This window comes from Phyllostomus hastatus, unplaced genomic scaffold (assembly GCF_019186645.2).
Source record: "Phyllostomus hastatus isolate PE091 unplaced genomic scaffold, TTU_PhHast_1.1 phas_contig_312, whole genome shotgun sequence".
Lineage (NCBI taxonomy): Eukaryota > Metazoa > Chordata > Mammalia > Chiroptera > Phyllostomidae > Phyllostomus > Phyllostomus hastatus.
Window position 1 is genome coordinate 1,035,537 of NW_025333849.1, and position 15,923 is coordinate 1,051,459.

At 37.4% G+C, this 15,923-nt stretch overlaps 1 protein-coding gene across 4 annotated transcripts in view; it reads right to left on the reverse strand.

The window, feature by feature from the left end:
- Positions 1 to 15,923, reverse strand: part of ERCC6L2 (ERCC excision repair 6 like 2) — a 149,668-nt gene that overhangs the window by 96,411 nt on the left and 37,334 nt on the right. For all 4 annotated transcript variants that reach the window (XM_045839780.1, XM_045839778.1, XM_045839779.1 and 1 more), the window contains exon 4: positions 7,674 to 7,867. In XM_045839780.1, the coding sequence (XP_045695736.1) occupies positions 7,674 to 7,867 (194 nt within the window). The remainder of the gene's footprint in view (positions 1 to 7,673; positions 7,868 to 15,923) is intronic.

Genomic DNA, 15,923 nt, shown 5'->3' on the forward strand with positions numbered 1-15,923 from the left:
AAGCCAAATAAGGAGCTTCCCAGACAGAAGAAGTCTAAAAGAATACACCTCCACCAAAAGAATACAAACCACTTCTGCAAGAGATGCTAAAAGGCCTGCTTTAAGGAAAAGGAAAAGAGAAAGAGAGAGAGGAACAAAGGTACGAAAATGGCAATGAATAAGTACCTGTCAATAATAACCTTAAACGTCAATGGATTAAATGCTCCAATCAAAAGACATAGATGGCTGAATGGATAAGAAAGCATGACCCACACATATGCTGCCTAAAAGAGACCTACCTCAGACAAAAGACCTACACAGACTGAAAGTGAAGGGCTGGAAACAAATTTTCCAAGCAAATGGACAGGGAAAAAAAGCCGGGGTAGCAATACTGATATCAGACAAAATAGTCTTCAAAGAAAGGGCCATAAAGAGAGACCCACAAGGTCACTTCATAATACTCAAGGGAAGAATCCACAAAGACATAAACATTGTAAATATACATGCACCCAACATAGGAATACCCAAATACATAAAGAAAACCTTAGAGGACTTCAAGAAAGATATTGACAGTGACACAATTATACTAGGGGATTTTAACACCCCACTGTCAAAAATGGACAGATATTCCAAATAAAATATCAACAAAGATATTGGGGCATTGAACAATGCTCTAGATGAAATGGACTCAACTGCTACATATAAAGCCCTTCATCCCAAAGAAGCAAAATACACATTCTTTTTGAATGAACATGGAATATTTTCAAAAACAGACCGCATGACAAGACACAAAACAAGCCTCAACAAATTCAAGAAAATTGAAATCAAATCAAGCATTTTCTCCCACCACAAGGGACTGAAACCAGAAACCAACCCCAAGGAAAAAAACCCAAAACACTCAACATCATGGAGATTGAATACCATGCTATTAAACAATCAATGGGTCAAGAATGAAATTAGGGAAAAAATCAAAACATTTCTGGAAACAAACAAAAATGAACTTGCAACAACCCAAAACTTATGGGACACAGCAAAAGCAGTCCTCAGAGGGAAGTTCATAGTGATACAAGCTACCAAAAAAGATAGAAACATTTCAAACAAATAACCTAACACTATGGCTACAAGAATTCAAGGAACAACAACAAAGACAGCCCAGAGCAATCAGAAGGAAGGAAATAACCAAGATCAGAGGAGAATTAAATGACATAGAGACTAAAAGCATAATTCTAAGAATCAATGAATCCAGGAGCTGGTTCTTTGAAAAGAAAAATAAAATTGACAAGCGTTTAAGCAGGCTCATGAAGAAAAAAGAGAGAGGACCCAAATAAACACAATCAGAAATGAAAGAGGAGAGATTACAACTGATACCACAGAAATAGAAAGGATTGTAAGAAATTACTACAAAGAACTGTATGCCAAGAAATTTGGAAACCTAGGTGAAATGGACAAATTTCTAGAAAAATATAATCTTCCAAAACTCAATAAAAAAGAAGCAGAAAGCCTGAACAGACCAGTAACAGCAGATGAAATTGGAGCATTAATCAAAAAAATCCCGACACACAAAACCCTGGGTCCGTATGGTTTCACAGGAGAATTCTACAAAGCATTTAAGGAAGAGCTAACCCCTATACTTCACAGACTATTCCAAAAAATCCAAAATGATGGAAGACTCCCAAACTCTTTTTATGAAGCCAGCATCATCCTAATCCCAAAACCAGAAAAAGACACAAGAAAGAAAGAAAACTTCAGGCCAATATCACTGATGAACACAGACGCTAAAATGCTCAACAAAATATTGGCAAACTGCATCCAACAATACATTAAAAAGATCATACACTGTGACCAAGTGGGATTCATCCCAGGGATGCAAGGATGGTATATTTGCAAATCAATAAGTGCAATACATCACATAAACAAAAGCAAAAACAACAATCACATGATCTTATCAATAGATGTGGAAAAAGTGTTTAATAAGGTACAGCGCCCATTTATGATAAAAACACTCAGCAAAGTGGGAATAGAGGAAGCATTCCTCAACATAATAAAGGCCATATATGAGAGAGCTACACCCAACATCATACTCAATGGGCAAAAATTAAAATCTTTTCCACTAAGATCAGGAAAAAGGCAAGGTTGTCCACTTTCACCACTTCTATTCAACATAGTATTGGAGGTTTTAGCCACAGTGATCAGACAAGAAAAGGAAATAAAAGGCATACAAATTGGAAAGGAGGAAACAAAACTGTCACTGTTTGCAGATGACATGATAGTGTACATAGAAAATCCTATAGACTCCACTAAAACACTGCTCGACCTGATAAATAAATTTAGCGAAGACAAGGGAATACAAAGTCAATATCCAGAAATCAAAGGTATTTTTGTATATGAACAAGGAAACATCAAAAGCAGAAATCAAGAAAAAAATTCCATTTGATATAGCAACAAGAAAAATAAAATACCTAGGAATAACCCTAACCAAGGAGGTAAAAGACCTATACTCAGAAAATTACACAACACTGAAGAAAGAAATCAAGGAAGACACATATGGAAACATATACCATGTTCATGGATTGGAAGAATTAACATCATCAAAATGTCCATACTACCCAAAGCAATTTACAGGTTCAATGCAATACCTATTAAAGTACCAATGGCATATTTCACAGACATAGAACAAGTACTTCAAAAATTTATATGGAGCCATAAATGACTCCGAATAGCTGCTGCAATTTTGAGAAAGAAGAACAAAGTAGGAGAGATCACAATATCTGATACCAAACTGTATTACAAGGCCACTGTAATCAAAAAGCCTGGTACTGGCATAAAAATAGGCACATAAACCAATGGAATATAACAGAGAGCCCAGAAATAAACCCAAGTCTCTATGGTCAGTTAATATTCAACAAAGGAGGAAGCAGCATAAAATGGAGCAAACATAGACTCTTCAACAAATGGTGTTGGCAGAGCTGGACAGCCACATGCAGAAAGACGAAACTCGAGCACCAACTTACACCACACACAAAAATAAATTCAAGGTGGATAAAAGATTTAAACACAGGTCGTGACACTGAAAGAGTCCTATAGGGGAACACAGGCAGGAAAATCTCCGATATTCCACGCAGGAACATTTTCACTGATATATCCCCTAGAGCAAGGGACATTAAAAAAAAAAGAATAAAAAAATAGGATGTCATCAAAATAAAAAGCTTCTACACAGCTAAAGAAAACAGCATTAAAATGAAAAGAGAACCAACTGTATGGGAAAACATATTTGCTAATGATACCTCAGACAATGGTTTGATTTCCAAAATATATAAAGAATTCACATGACTCCACTCTAAGAAGACAAGCAACCTAATTAAAAAATGGGCAAAGGACTTGAACAGACATTTCTCCAAGGAGGACATACAGAGGATCCAGAGACACATGAAAAGATGCTCAGTATCTCTAGCTATTAGAGAGATGCAAATTGAAACCACAATGAGATACCACTTCACACTGGTCAGAATGGCCATCATAAACAAAGCAATAAACAACAAGTGTTGGAGAGGTTGTGGAGAAAAGGGAACCCTAGCTCACTGTTGGTGGGATTGCAGACTGGTACAACCACTATGGAAAACAGTATGGAATTTCCTCAGAAAACTAAAAATGGATCTGCCTTTTGACCCAGCAATTCCAAGGCTAGGGTCATATCCTAAGAACCCTGAAACACCAATCCAAAAGAACCTATGCACCCAATGTTCATTGCAGCACAATTTACAGTGGCCAAGTGCTGGAAGCAACCTAGGTGCCCATCAGTAAATGAATGGATCAAAAAACTATGGTACATTTACACAATGGAATTCTATGCAGCAGAAAGAAAGAAGGAGCTCCTACCCTTTGCAACAGCATGGATGGAACTGGAGAGCATTATGCTAAGCAAAATAAGCCAGACAATGAAAGACAAATACCATATGATCTCACCTTTAACAGGAACCTGAACAACAAAACAAAGAAACAAGCAAAATATAACCAGAGACACTGAAATAGAGGACGGGCTGACAGTGACCAGAGGGGAGAAGGGAGAGAATTTCAGAGGAAAAAGGGAAGGTTTTACAGCAACAAGTATAAAGGACACATGGAGAAAAACAAGGAGGGTGTTGAAACGGGAGGGTGGTGAGGAGGGCTGAGGGGGTGGGCTGGGATGGGAGTAAAAGGAAGAAAACTGTACTTGAACAATTAAAATAAAATAATAATTAAAAAAGAAAAAAAGAATGAACAGTGCCCTGGGTGGTGTGGCTTAGTGGATGAGTGCCAGACTGTGCACAAAGAATAACTATGACTGAATATAAAACATTGAGTAAGTAAAAATCCAGGAAGTTCTATGAAAGAAAAAAATTTAGACTCTTATCTCTGAGGGGAGTCAAAATTTTGCCACCCTGAAGTATACCTTTAGGATATAGATTTTAATCTGGTTATTAAGAAACAAAAGGAATCTGATGGAAAACCTACTTCAGGAAGGGAACCTTAGATATTCACCTTAGCACAAATGAGTCTAATGTGACAAACAGGGAGGATGCAACAAAATTTTGTTTGCCAAATTCCCTTTTGTGACCCATTGTTTCTGGGTGGCCCAGCAAAAGTTGGTTTACCATGCTTGCTCTTTCCCATCTATTTGTAAATAGCCTAATTTCCCTTTGAAATCCCAAACCCCTGCCTTCCTTCTCCTTTGTGGAAAATGACATATAAACCTCTACTGCCCAATGTGTCTTCAGTTTTCATATTTTATGGTATCTCCAAATGTACATCCATAAATTTTGGACATTTTCTCTTATTGATATATCTCATGTCAATTTCAGTATTAACCCAGCTAGAAGAATTTAGCAGGTCGGAGGGAAGGTATTTTTTGTACTCCCATATCTCATACCTTACACAAAAATTAACTCAAAAGAGATCACAGAACTAAATATAAGACCTAAAATGTAAGAAAAAATCTTGTGACTCTGGGTTAGGCATAGATTTCTTAGATATGTTGGTAAGTTGGATTTCATCAAAGAAAAACTTTTGCTTTTGGTCTTAAAGACACCAGTAAGAAAATGACAAAACATGATACAGGTTGGGAGAAAACAGTTACAAATCACAACCTGGTAAAGAACTTGTATATAGAAATTATAAAAAACTATTACAACTCAACATAAGCTAAAACAATTCAATTTAAAAGCTGAGTGGAGATTTTTATAGATATTTCACCAACAATATTATACAAATGTCAAATAAGCACATGAAAATGGTATCAACATCAACAGTCATTAGATAGCCATTTGAATGGTTATAATAAAAAATGATTGACAATATCAAGTGTTGACAAGGATATAGGGAAACTGAAGCAGTGCTTTTCAATATACATATGCATTTTTGCTACTCTTCATTCACAACAGACTCACCTAATTTAAATCATTCATGGAAATGAATGTGTTAGTCTTCAGGCACCATATGCATAAAAGGTTGTGTATGAGATTTAGAATAAGTCTTACTTACCATTCTTTAACAGGCACTTGGAGAGGTAATAGAGGAAATAGAATAAGAAACTGGTAGGCCTGATGCAGCTTTTTTTTTCCTTAGAAAATAATTTAATTATTATAGATTGTCAATATCAATACTACTGAAAGGAAATTAAATCATGCCAAAGAGAAGACGGAGGCATAGGTAGATACGCTCTGCTTCCTCACACAACCAAAAGAAAGACAATCACCAATTTAAAAACAAAAACCAACCAGAACTGCCAGGAAATTGAACTGTATAGAAGTCAGAAAAACAAAGAGTTAAAGAAGAAACATTCATCCAGACTGGTAGGAAGGGCAGAGATGGGCAGTTGGGGCAGAGAGGACACTCAACAAGGTCGTTGCTGGAGGATTGGGTGGGCAAGGCAATGGCTGGCAAACCAGGAGGTCCATATTCAAGTGTGGATAAGCTGAGAGGAACAACTGGGGAGCAAAAGAAACCATGCAACCCAAGGTTCCAGTGTGGGAAGCTAAAACCTCAAAACCTCTGGCTGTAAAAACCTGTAGGGGTAGCAGCAGAAACTCCCAGCCTCATAGGAGAGTTTGCTGGAGAGACCTATGGAGTCCTAGAATGTACACAAACCTACCCATCCGGGAATCAGCACCAGAAGGGCTCATTTTGCTTGTGAGTAGGAGGAGAAGTGACTGAAACCAGGTAAGAGCTGAGCAAGAGGCACTGATTCCTTTCTGACCCCTCCCCAACATATAGTGCCATGACACAGCCCAGTGGCTTGCCCCACCCTAGAGAATACCTAAGGCTCCACCCCTTACCACATAACAGGTGCACCAAGACAAAGAAATATTGCCCAAATGAAAGAACAGATAAAAATTCCAGAAAAAGAACTAAGCGATAAGGAGATAGCCAACCAATCAGGTACAGAGTTCAAACCACTGGTAATCAGGATGCTCACAGAAATGATTGAGTACAGACACAATATAGAGGAAGTAGTGAAGGCTAAGCAAAGTGAAATAAAGAAAAATATAAAGGGAACCAATAGTGAAGGGAAAGAAACTGAGAATCAAATCAACAATTTTGAACATAAGGAAGAAATAAACAATCAACCAGCACAGAATGAAGAAACAAGAATTCAAAAAAAAAATGAGGAGAGGTTTAGGAACCTCTGAGAGGAACAACTGGGGAGCAAAAGAAACCATGCAACCCAAGGTTGTTTTACCCAAAACTGTCCCAAGGCACAGTTTTAAACGCTCCAATATCTGCATCATAGGGGTGCCAGAAGAACAGTAAGAGTAAGAAATTGAAAACTTATTCGAAAAACATAATGAAGGAGAACTTCCCCAATCTGGTGAAGGAAACAGACTTCCAGGAAGTCCAGGAAGCTTGGAGAGTCCCAAAGAAATTGGAACCAAAAGGAAACACACCAAGACACATCATAATTAAGTTACCAATGATTTAAAAGTTTATCAGCTGATTTCTCAAAAGAAACCTTGCAGGCAACAAGAGGCTGGCAAGAAATATTCAAAGTTTTGAAAGGCAAGGACCTACATGTAAGATTATTCTATCCATCAAAACTATCACTTAGAATGGAAGGGCAGATAAAATGCTTTCCAGATAAGGTCATCAAGGAGTTCATCATCACCAAGCCCTTATTCTATGAAATGTTAAAGGGACTTATCTAAGAAAAAGAAGATCAAACTATGAACAGAAAATTACAACAAACTCACAACTATCAATAACTGAACCTAAAATACAAAAACAAAATCAAACTAAGCAAGCAACTAGAACAGTAACAGAATCACAGAAATGGAGATCACATGGAGGGTTATTGGTGGGGAGAGGAAGGGGGAAGAATGGGGGAAAAGGTATAGGGAATAAGAGCATAAATGGTAGGTGCAAAATAGACAAAGCGAGGTTAAGAATAGTATAGGAAAGGGAGAAGTCAAAGAACTTATGTGTATGACCCATGGATATGAACTCCGGGGGGGGGGGGGGAATGCTGGTGGGAAGGGGGGTGCAGGGCAGAGGGGCATAAAGGGGAGAAAAAAATGAGACAACTTAATAGCATATTCAATAAAATACACTTAAAAATAAATCATGCCAAAGAATATTTACAGCTTTTAAAACATTAAAATATAAAGGGATAAATACAATTGATGTAAGCAGAATAATAATGCAATCATTTCCATTGCCATTACCTGTTAAGTTCATCCAGACATAAGCGAAGTGTTTCATAAGTTGTTAGAGCAATTTCGCATTTCCTCTGCTTTACACGAATCAGTTCATTGTCTTTTTTATTACCATGTAAAACAGTGACTCTGAAATATCCCCAGGTGTCCAATTCATCCCTCCAGTTGTAGAGGACAGAAAGAGGAGCAACTATTAAGAACATCTAAAAGAAAAAAATTTGTGATATTATATTTTCTAAAAATGAAAGAAATCCAGAATATCAAAGTGTTATTCTTTGATTTTTGACACATCAGTTAATAATAACAAATACAGCTGAGAAACTGGATATATCTGGAGGTAGAAGACCATTTTTAAAAAATCCTTTATTGTTTTATTTTATTATTTATTGTTCAAGTAGTTTTCTTCCTTTTCCACCCAACCCCTCCCCACCACTCCAGCCCTCTCCGCTTCTTTCCCCTGTTCCCATCACCCCTCTTTGTAATTGTCCATGTGTCCTTTATATTTATTCCTGCAAAGCCTTCACCCTTTTCCCCCATTATCCCCTCCCCTCTCTCCTCTGGTCCCTGTTAGCCTGTCCTCAATTTTAGTGTCTTTGGTTATATTTTGCTTGTTTGTTTGTTTTGTTGATTAGGTTCCTGTTAAAGGTGATATCATATGGTATTTGTCTTTCATTGTCTGGCTTATTTTGCTTAGCATAATGCTCTCCAGTTCCATCCATGCTGTTGCAAAGGGTAGGAGCTCCTTCTTTCTTTCTGCTGCATAGAATTCCATTGTGTAAATGTACCATAGTTTTTTGATCCATTCATTTACTGATGGGCACCTAGGTTGCTTCCAGCACTTGGCCACTGTAAATTGTGCTGCAATGAACATTGGGTGCATAGGTTCTTTTGGATTGGTGTTTCAGGGTTCTTAGGATATGACCCTAGCCTTGGAATTGCTGGGTCAAAAGGCAGATCCATTTTTAGTTTTCTGAGGAAATTCCATACTGTTTTCCATAGTGGTTGTACCAGTCTGCAATCCCACCAACAGTGAGCTAGGGTTCCCTTTTCTCCACAACCTCTCCAACACTTGTTGTTTATTGCTTTGTTTATGATGGCCATTCTGACCAGTGTGAAGTGGTATCTCATTGTGGTTTCAATTTGCATCTCTCTAATAGCTAGAGATACTGAGCATCTTTTCATGTGTCTCTGGATCCTCTGTATGTCCTCCTTGGAGAAATGTCTGTTCAAGTCCTTTGCCCATTTTTTAATTAGGTTGCTTGTCTTCTTAGAGTGGAGTCATGTGAATTCTTTATATATTTTGGAAATCAAACCATTGTCTGAGGGTATCATTAGCAAATATGTTTTCCCATACAGTTGGTTCTCTTTTCATTTTAATGCTGTTTTCTTTAGCTGTGTAGAAGCTTTTTATTTTGATGACATCCTATTTTTTTATTCTTTTTTTTTTAATGTCCCTTGCTCTAGGGGATATATCAGTGAAAATGTTCCTGCGTGGAATATCGGAGATTTTCCTGCCTGTGTTCCCCTATAGGACTTTTTCAGTGTCACGACCTGTGTTTAAATCTTTTATCCACCTTGAATTTATTTTTGTGTGTGGTGTAAGTTGGTGCTCGAGTTTCATCTTTCTGCATGTAGCTGTCCAGCTCTGCCAGCACCATTTGTTGAAGAGTCTATGTTTGATCCATTTTATGCTGCTTCCTCCTTTGTTGAATATTAACTGACCATAGAGACTTGGGTTTATTTCTGGGTTCTCCATTCTGTTCACCTCTATTGTTTACTAAGCCTTTCATTAAGACAAAATAGATACTTAACCTTGTCCAAAGTAACAGCTATTTTTTATTTCTCACCCAAAAAGCAGTTGAAAGATAAAAGAGAAGTAATTCTACAAAACAGAAAATGTATAATCAGGATCTTAATCACAACTTCAAGGGTCAAGCAGGTAATATAAATATGCAAAGCAGCCCAGGTATTTTTCTTGAACTATGTGGTCTTCCACAACTCTCATTCCTTTTTATTTCCCTTGTCCAGGGGTCCCCAACCTCCAGGCTGTGGACCAGTACAGTGCAGGCATGTTAAGAACTGGGCCACACATCAGGTGGTAATCTTGGATATAATGCTCTTTGAATCATCCCCAAACCAACCCCCCACCATACATGGCAAAATTGTCTTCTACTAAACTGGTTCCTGGTGCCAGAAAGGTTGGGGACCACTGCCCTAGGTCATTTCCTTTCCCCCTTTCTCAGATACTGTCAGTTGAAGACCTAAAGAAATCAAAGCAATTAGAAGAAAACTTGGAAGCTTCTAGTCAGTATGGCATAGTAGGTAACTGCTGTGCTTGCCTCCTTCCATGACCACAACAAAATTACAACTAAACTGCACAACAATCATCACCGGAAACTGCCTAAAGTCTAGCTGAACAGAAGTTCTGTAACTAAGGACATACCAAGGAAATCCCATTGGGACTGGTAGGAAAGGCAGAGATGCTGAATGGGTTGCTTACACACCCACGTGTGTGGGTTAAAAATCAGGAGTGATATCTGGGCGTAGGAAGCCCCTTTGAGGAGCAAGGGGAACCAGCCCCACACCAGGCTCCCCAGTCCAGGTTTCCAGTTCTTGGAAAAGAAGTTCCTATAACTTTTGGCTGTGAAAACCAGCCAAGATTTTAGCTGAGTGAGCTGGTGGGTTGCTGGAGCCTCAGGCATTTTTCTTAAAGGGCATGCACATGGACTTATTGTTGATGGACTCACTCTAAGCTCCAGTGCTGGGGAAGTACTTTGAAAGGCACCAGGAACATATGGGAAAGAACTGAATTGTCTGGCTTCAGGATGTGGGTTGGAGAAGCACCTTTCTCCCCAACAGAGGCCATTGTTCCTTTGTTGAGCACTCTACCCACATAGCCATATATGAGCCTCCATCAAACCAGCTAACACCATTCACCCCATACTAATAATTCTCTGAGACTCTGTCGAACCCAACTTTCAGGCCTACCCAAGCTGATTGCATAGCTTTTTCATACAATCTTTCTTGGCTCATGTTGCAGATTTTTCTAAAATCTCTCAAAGGTTCACAAACCCCAAACAAGCAGCACCTGGCCTTGGTGTGCTGAGTACCTCTTGCTAAGCAGCCCCAAGCAGCAGCTGGACTCAGGTCATGGCTTAGTCTCTCCCAGGTACCTCCAGTCCTGGCACAAGAGTCAACCGTCTGCATAAGTGTAGCTCATAACAAGTGGTCCTGAGCAGGGCACAGGCAGTAGATGACCTTGATCTGCACCAGCGCCTCTTCCATGAGGCTCCAAAACCAACACACCTGGTAGACAGCTTCAAATCACCCCAGAGCTCCACCAACTACCTCCACAAATGACACACCCAAAGAGAAGACTCAGCAGTCACCAGAGCCCCACTAAAGTGAATCTTGCCCTGTAGGTTCATACTTTGCACAATAGCTCCCCCATTGTAGTCATCATGGCCAGTCTTCACAATCAATAAGCCTGAGAGTCAATCCCTCCCACTGATGTCCCAAGAGCAAATAAGGTTCAACTATGATAGGAGAAAATGCATAACCCATACAAGGCACAGCTCTGGTGCACTCAGCTCAGGTGACCAGGGACTGTGCCACTGGGCCCCAAGGGACAACTACTACATAAGGTTACTCTACCAAAACTGGGAAATGCAGCAGCTTTACCTAATACATAGGAACAAACACAGGAAGACAGCTACAACGAGGAGACAAAGAAACACGGTCAAATGAAAGAACAGGACAAAACTCCATAAAAAAGAACTAAACAAAATGGAGACAAACTTTCTACCAGATGCAGAGTTCAAAACACTGGTTATAAGGATGCTCAATGAAGTCAGTGAGAACTTTAACAAAGAAATAGAAAAAATTAAAAAAGGAACCAGTCAAAAATGAAGAACACAATAACTGAAATAAAGAATACATTATAGGGAATTAACAGATTAGATCACAGGTGGCAAACACAAGGCCCTTGGGCTGAATCCAGCCCTCCATCTTGTTTTATCTGGCCCAGCACCTTGTTTCTAACCAGTGGCAGCACCAAGCTCGCACTTAACTGTTAAGTAGTTACATTTATACAATCCTAAAATTACATTCAGCCTTTTGAAGGCAACTTCGAGGCTGATGTGGTCCCCGGTGAAAATGAGTTTGACACCCCTGGGTTAGATGAAGCAGAGGAAAACAATCAGAATAGCAAAAAAGAAAAAAGAATCTAAAAAAATGAGGATAGTTTAAGGGACCCCTGGGACAACATCAAGGATACCAACATTCACATAATAAGGATACCGAAAGAAGGAGAGAGAGAGCAAGGAACTAAAAACCTATTTGGAAAAATAATAATGGAAAACTTCCCTAACCTAGTAAAGAAAACAGACACACAATTCCAGGGAGCACAGAGAATCCCACATAAGATGAAACCGAAGAGGCCCACACCAAGACACATCATAGTAAAATGCAAAAGTTTAAAGACAAAGAGACTCTTAAAGGCAGCAGAGAAACGTAGTTACCTAAAAGGGAGCTCCCATAAGACTGTCAGCTGATTTCTCAACAGAAACTCTGAAGGGTAAAAGGGACTTGCACAAAATAGTCAAAGTGATGAAAAGCAAGGACCTACAACAAAGATTACTCAGCAAGGCTATCATTTAGAATCAAAGGGCAGACAAAAAGCATCCCAGACAATAAAAAGCTGAAGTGGTTTAGCTTTTATTTAAAAAATGGTAAAGGGACTTCTTAAAGAAATAGGAAAAAGATAAAAATATGAATAATAAAATGGCGGTAACTACATATCTATCAATTACTTTAAATGTAAATGGATTAAATGTTCCAATCAAAAGACATAGGGTGGCTGAATTGATAAGAGAACAAGATCCTTAACACATGCTGCCTACAAGACTCACTTCAGACGGAAAGACACACATAGACTGAAAGTAAAGGGATGGAAAAAATATTTCATGACAATGGAAATGAAAAAAAAATCTGGGGTACCAATATTTATATCGGACAAAATGGACTACTTCTTGGTATTTATCTGAAGAAACCCAAAACACTAATTTGAAAAGATGAGTGCATCCATATGTTCACTGCAGCATTATTTAAAATAGCAAAGATCTGAAAGCACCCTAAGTGTTCATCAGTAGATAAATGGATAAAAAATAAGTGGTACAAATATACAATAGAATATTATTTAGCCATAAAAAGATTTAAATCTTGCCATCTGCAACAACATGAATGGACCTCAAAGGTATTATAAGTGAAGTAAGTCAGACAAATATGATATGATTTAATTTAAATGTGGAATTTGGAAAACAAAATAAATGGATAAGCAAAACAGAAACACACACACAGATACAGGGAACATTTTGGTAGTTGCCAGACTGGAGAAAGATTGAGGAGATGGGTAAAAATGGGGAAGAGATTAAGATGTGGAAAGTTCCAGTTATAAAAAGTCAAGGGGATGTAAAGTACAGCATAGGGAATATAATCAATAATGTTGCAGTAACTATGTATGGTATCAGGTACTAGATTTATCAGGGTGATCACTTCGTAAGTTCTATAATGTCTAATCACTATGTTGAAAGAAATGAAAAATAATTCAGTATTCTCTGGTTGCACTGTTAAAATCTGAATGTATACAATAGCTCTTATATTCTTACCAACCTAAAGTCCATGCTGGAGAAATTGCCTGCAATCTCCCCTACATGATTAGTTTTCCCTTTTTAATTGACAACATACATCCACAAGCAAACATGTTTTAGTATTTCCCAGGATTAAAAAAAAAAAGAATCCCAGAAAAACCTCTTCTTTAACCTTATATTTCTCTCTAGCTTTCCTCCATTGTTTTACTTCCTTCATAACAATGATCCTCAGGAGTTATCAATATTTATTTCTACTGACTTCCCTACTGTCCTCTCTTGAACTCAACTGTTAAAGTGCAACTTCTGCCCTAAGCCTCTACCAAAGCAGTCCTCATCAAAATGACCAATTACCTCTGTTTAGTCTTTACACGAATGTTTCGAAGTTCCACTGACCTTTCTTACATGAACCTTAAATCCTGTTGTCATCAACCATTTTAATGTTTAATGTTTTTATTTCTCACTATTCCCACTACTCCTAAGCTATTATACTTAACAGGGTTATAAGTTTCTTTTCTAAAGTTTTAAATTTGTCCTACTTGATATAATCAATCAATTAAACATACTGAACAATTTCAGTTTAACAACAAAAGAATACAATACTACTCTACTCCTTCACTCTCTTCTGTGAAATATTTCGGCTATGCCATTTGTCAACTATAAGATGTCAAATCTGTTACTGTTTTGGAAAGGGAAAGAAGAAAAAGAACACGAGATTAACTTACTAAATATGAGAGTTCCTTTTCCCTGCCCCATCATCAAACATATACTATAAGTACTTTATTTTTTAAATTAAATTTCATTTATTAAACTTCATTTATGTTTAACTTTTAAAGTCTACAGGTCTTAAAATTGGGCAGCAAACAAGTTCTAAATAATGCCATGGTAAATTATTTTCCTGACCATTTGTACTGTTAAGTACTTTCTCATCATACTTGATTTGCCTCAAGTTTTTTTTAAATTTATGCTGTGACTTCCATTTTTCTCCTATTTTCAAATATAAAACTGTGGCTCTAAGAACTAAGTCCAATTATAGTATCTCCCCAACTCCCCCATTTTTTGTGTAATACAAGATAAAAATTGTTGGAACAAATTCCATCTGAATATTTTGAGTGGTTTTCCACTTGAGGGGTCATTCATCAAAGATGCATAGATCTAAAGATTTTCTAGAAACAGCAACCTGAAGGTTCCAGAAGAGGTTTAAAAATTAAGACATTTCTTATAGTCATTGTTGGTCTTCAACATTGTGAAAGGTAAATCAAATGGTTCAGAAACTAATTTTAATACTAAAAGAGGTCAGAGAACTGAGTAATGCTGTTTGCAAGGTCCAGGGAATGTATGTACAAAAACTTAAAATGTTCACTACCATGCTGTGAATAATAATCTATTTAACAAGCCTTTCTTTAGCAAAGGAAGCCAAACAATAAAATGGAAAGCAGTGTCTAACTGCTAAGTCAATACACCCAAAGCAACTCTATTTCTTATTCTGAAGAAACAATTTTGTAAAACTACATCTAAAATATAATACGAATAAATTAAAATATGCTCAGTTAAATGTTATTAAAATTAACAGATCATGTTTAACAGTGCAACTAGACAATATTGAATTATTTTTCATCTCTTTCAACAAGTCTACTTCAATTACTGAGGCACATGCTTTTTACAGTTTGATTCTTCATGCACTATGCTTTCAAAAATGATGTGGTATGGATTGTGATAAGACACCCACAGATGTTTCATATATGATGATTTTTGTGGTAGAAGTAGTACTAATATTAACAATATCATTACCATTATTGAGCAGTTACTGTGAGCCAATGATCTTGCAAAGTAGTTTATAGACATTAACACAAGGACTTTACACAGAAATGCTATCAAGTAGAAATATTTAATATTTCCTTTTTAGAGATGAAAAACTAAGGTGTAGAAATATTAAAAAATATACCCAAGATCATACTGTTAAAGTAAGTATTTGAACCATGTCTAAGCCTAAAACTCTTAATTGCCATGGTACATCATGTTAGCACCTTATGTCAGAAAGCCCATGATCTTGAGACACTTGACTTTATTTACCACTGTCACTCCAGTACTTTGCATTATGCTTAGAAAACAAAGGTGTTCAATTGGGAAATAAAATAAAACCATGCATTTCAATTCCAAAGTAGGAACTGCACTGAATACTCAGAGGACAATGCCGTACTAGCTGAGCTGTAACAAAGATTTCACATGGCAGGAAGTGAGATATCAAAGTAAAAAATAAAATGTACCTTCATAGAGAGAAATTACAGACCATAAATTGGAATGTCGGTCATTTTCAATAAATAAACAGTCGGCCCTCTGTATACCCAGGTTTCACATCTGTGGATTCAACTAACCACAGATCAGAAACAGTATTTATGATCCACAGCTGGGAACAGTAGATGTAGAGGGATGACTGTACACATTGTTCTATGTCATTCTATCTCATGGACTTAAGCATCTATGGATTTTGATATCAGTAAGGAGTTCTGGAACCAATCACCCACGTACACAAAGGGACAACTGTATGACAAGTGTACAACTAAATAACAAAGTTCTAAATAATATTCTCTGTAATAACCTTTACAATCAATTC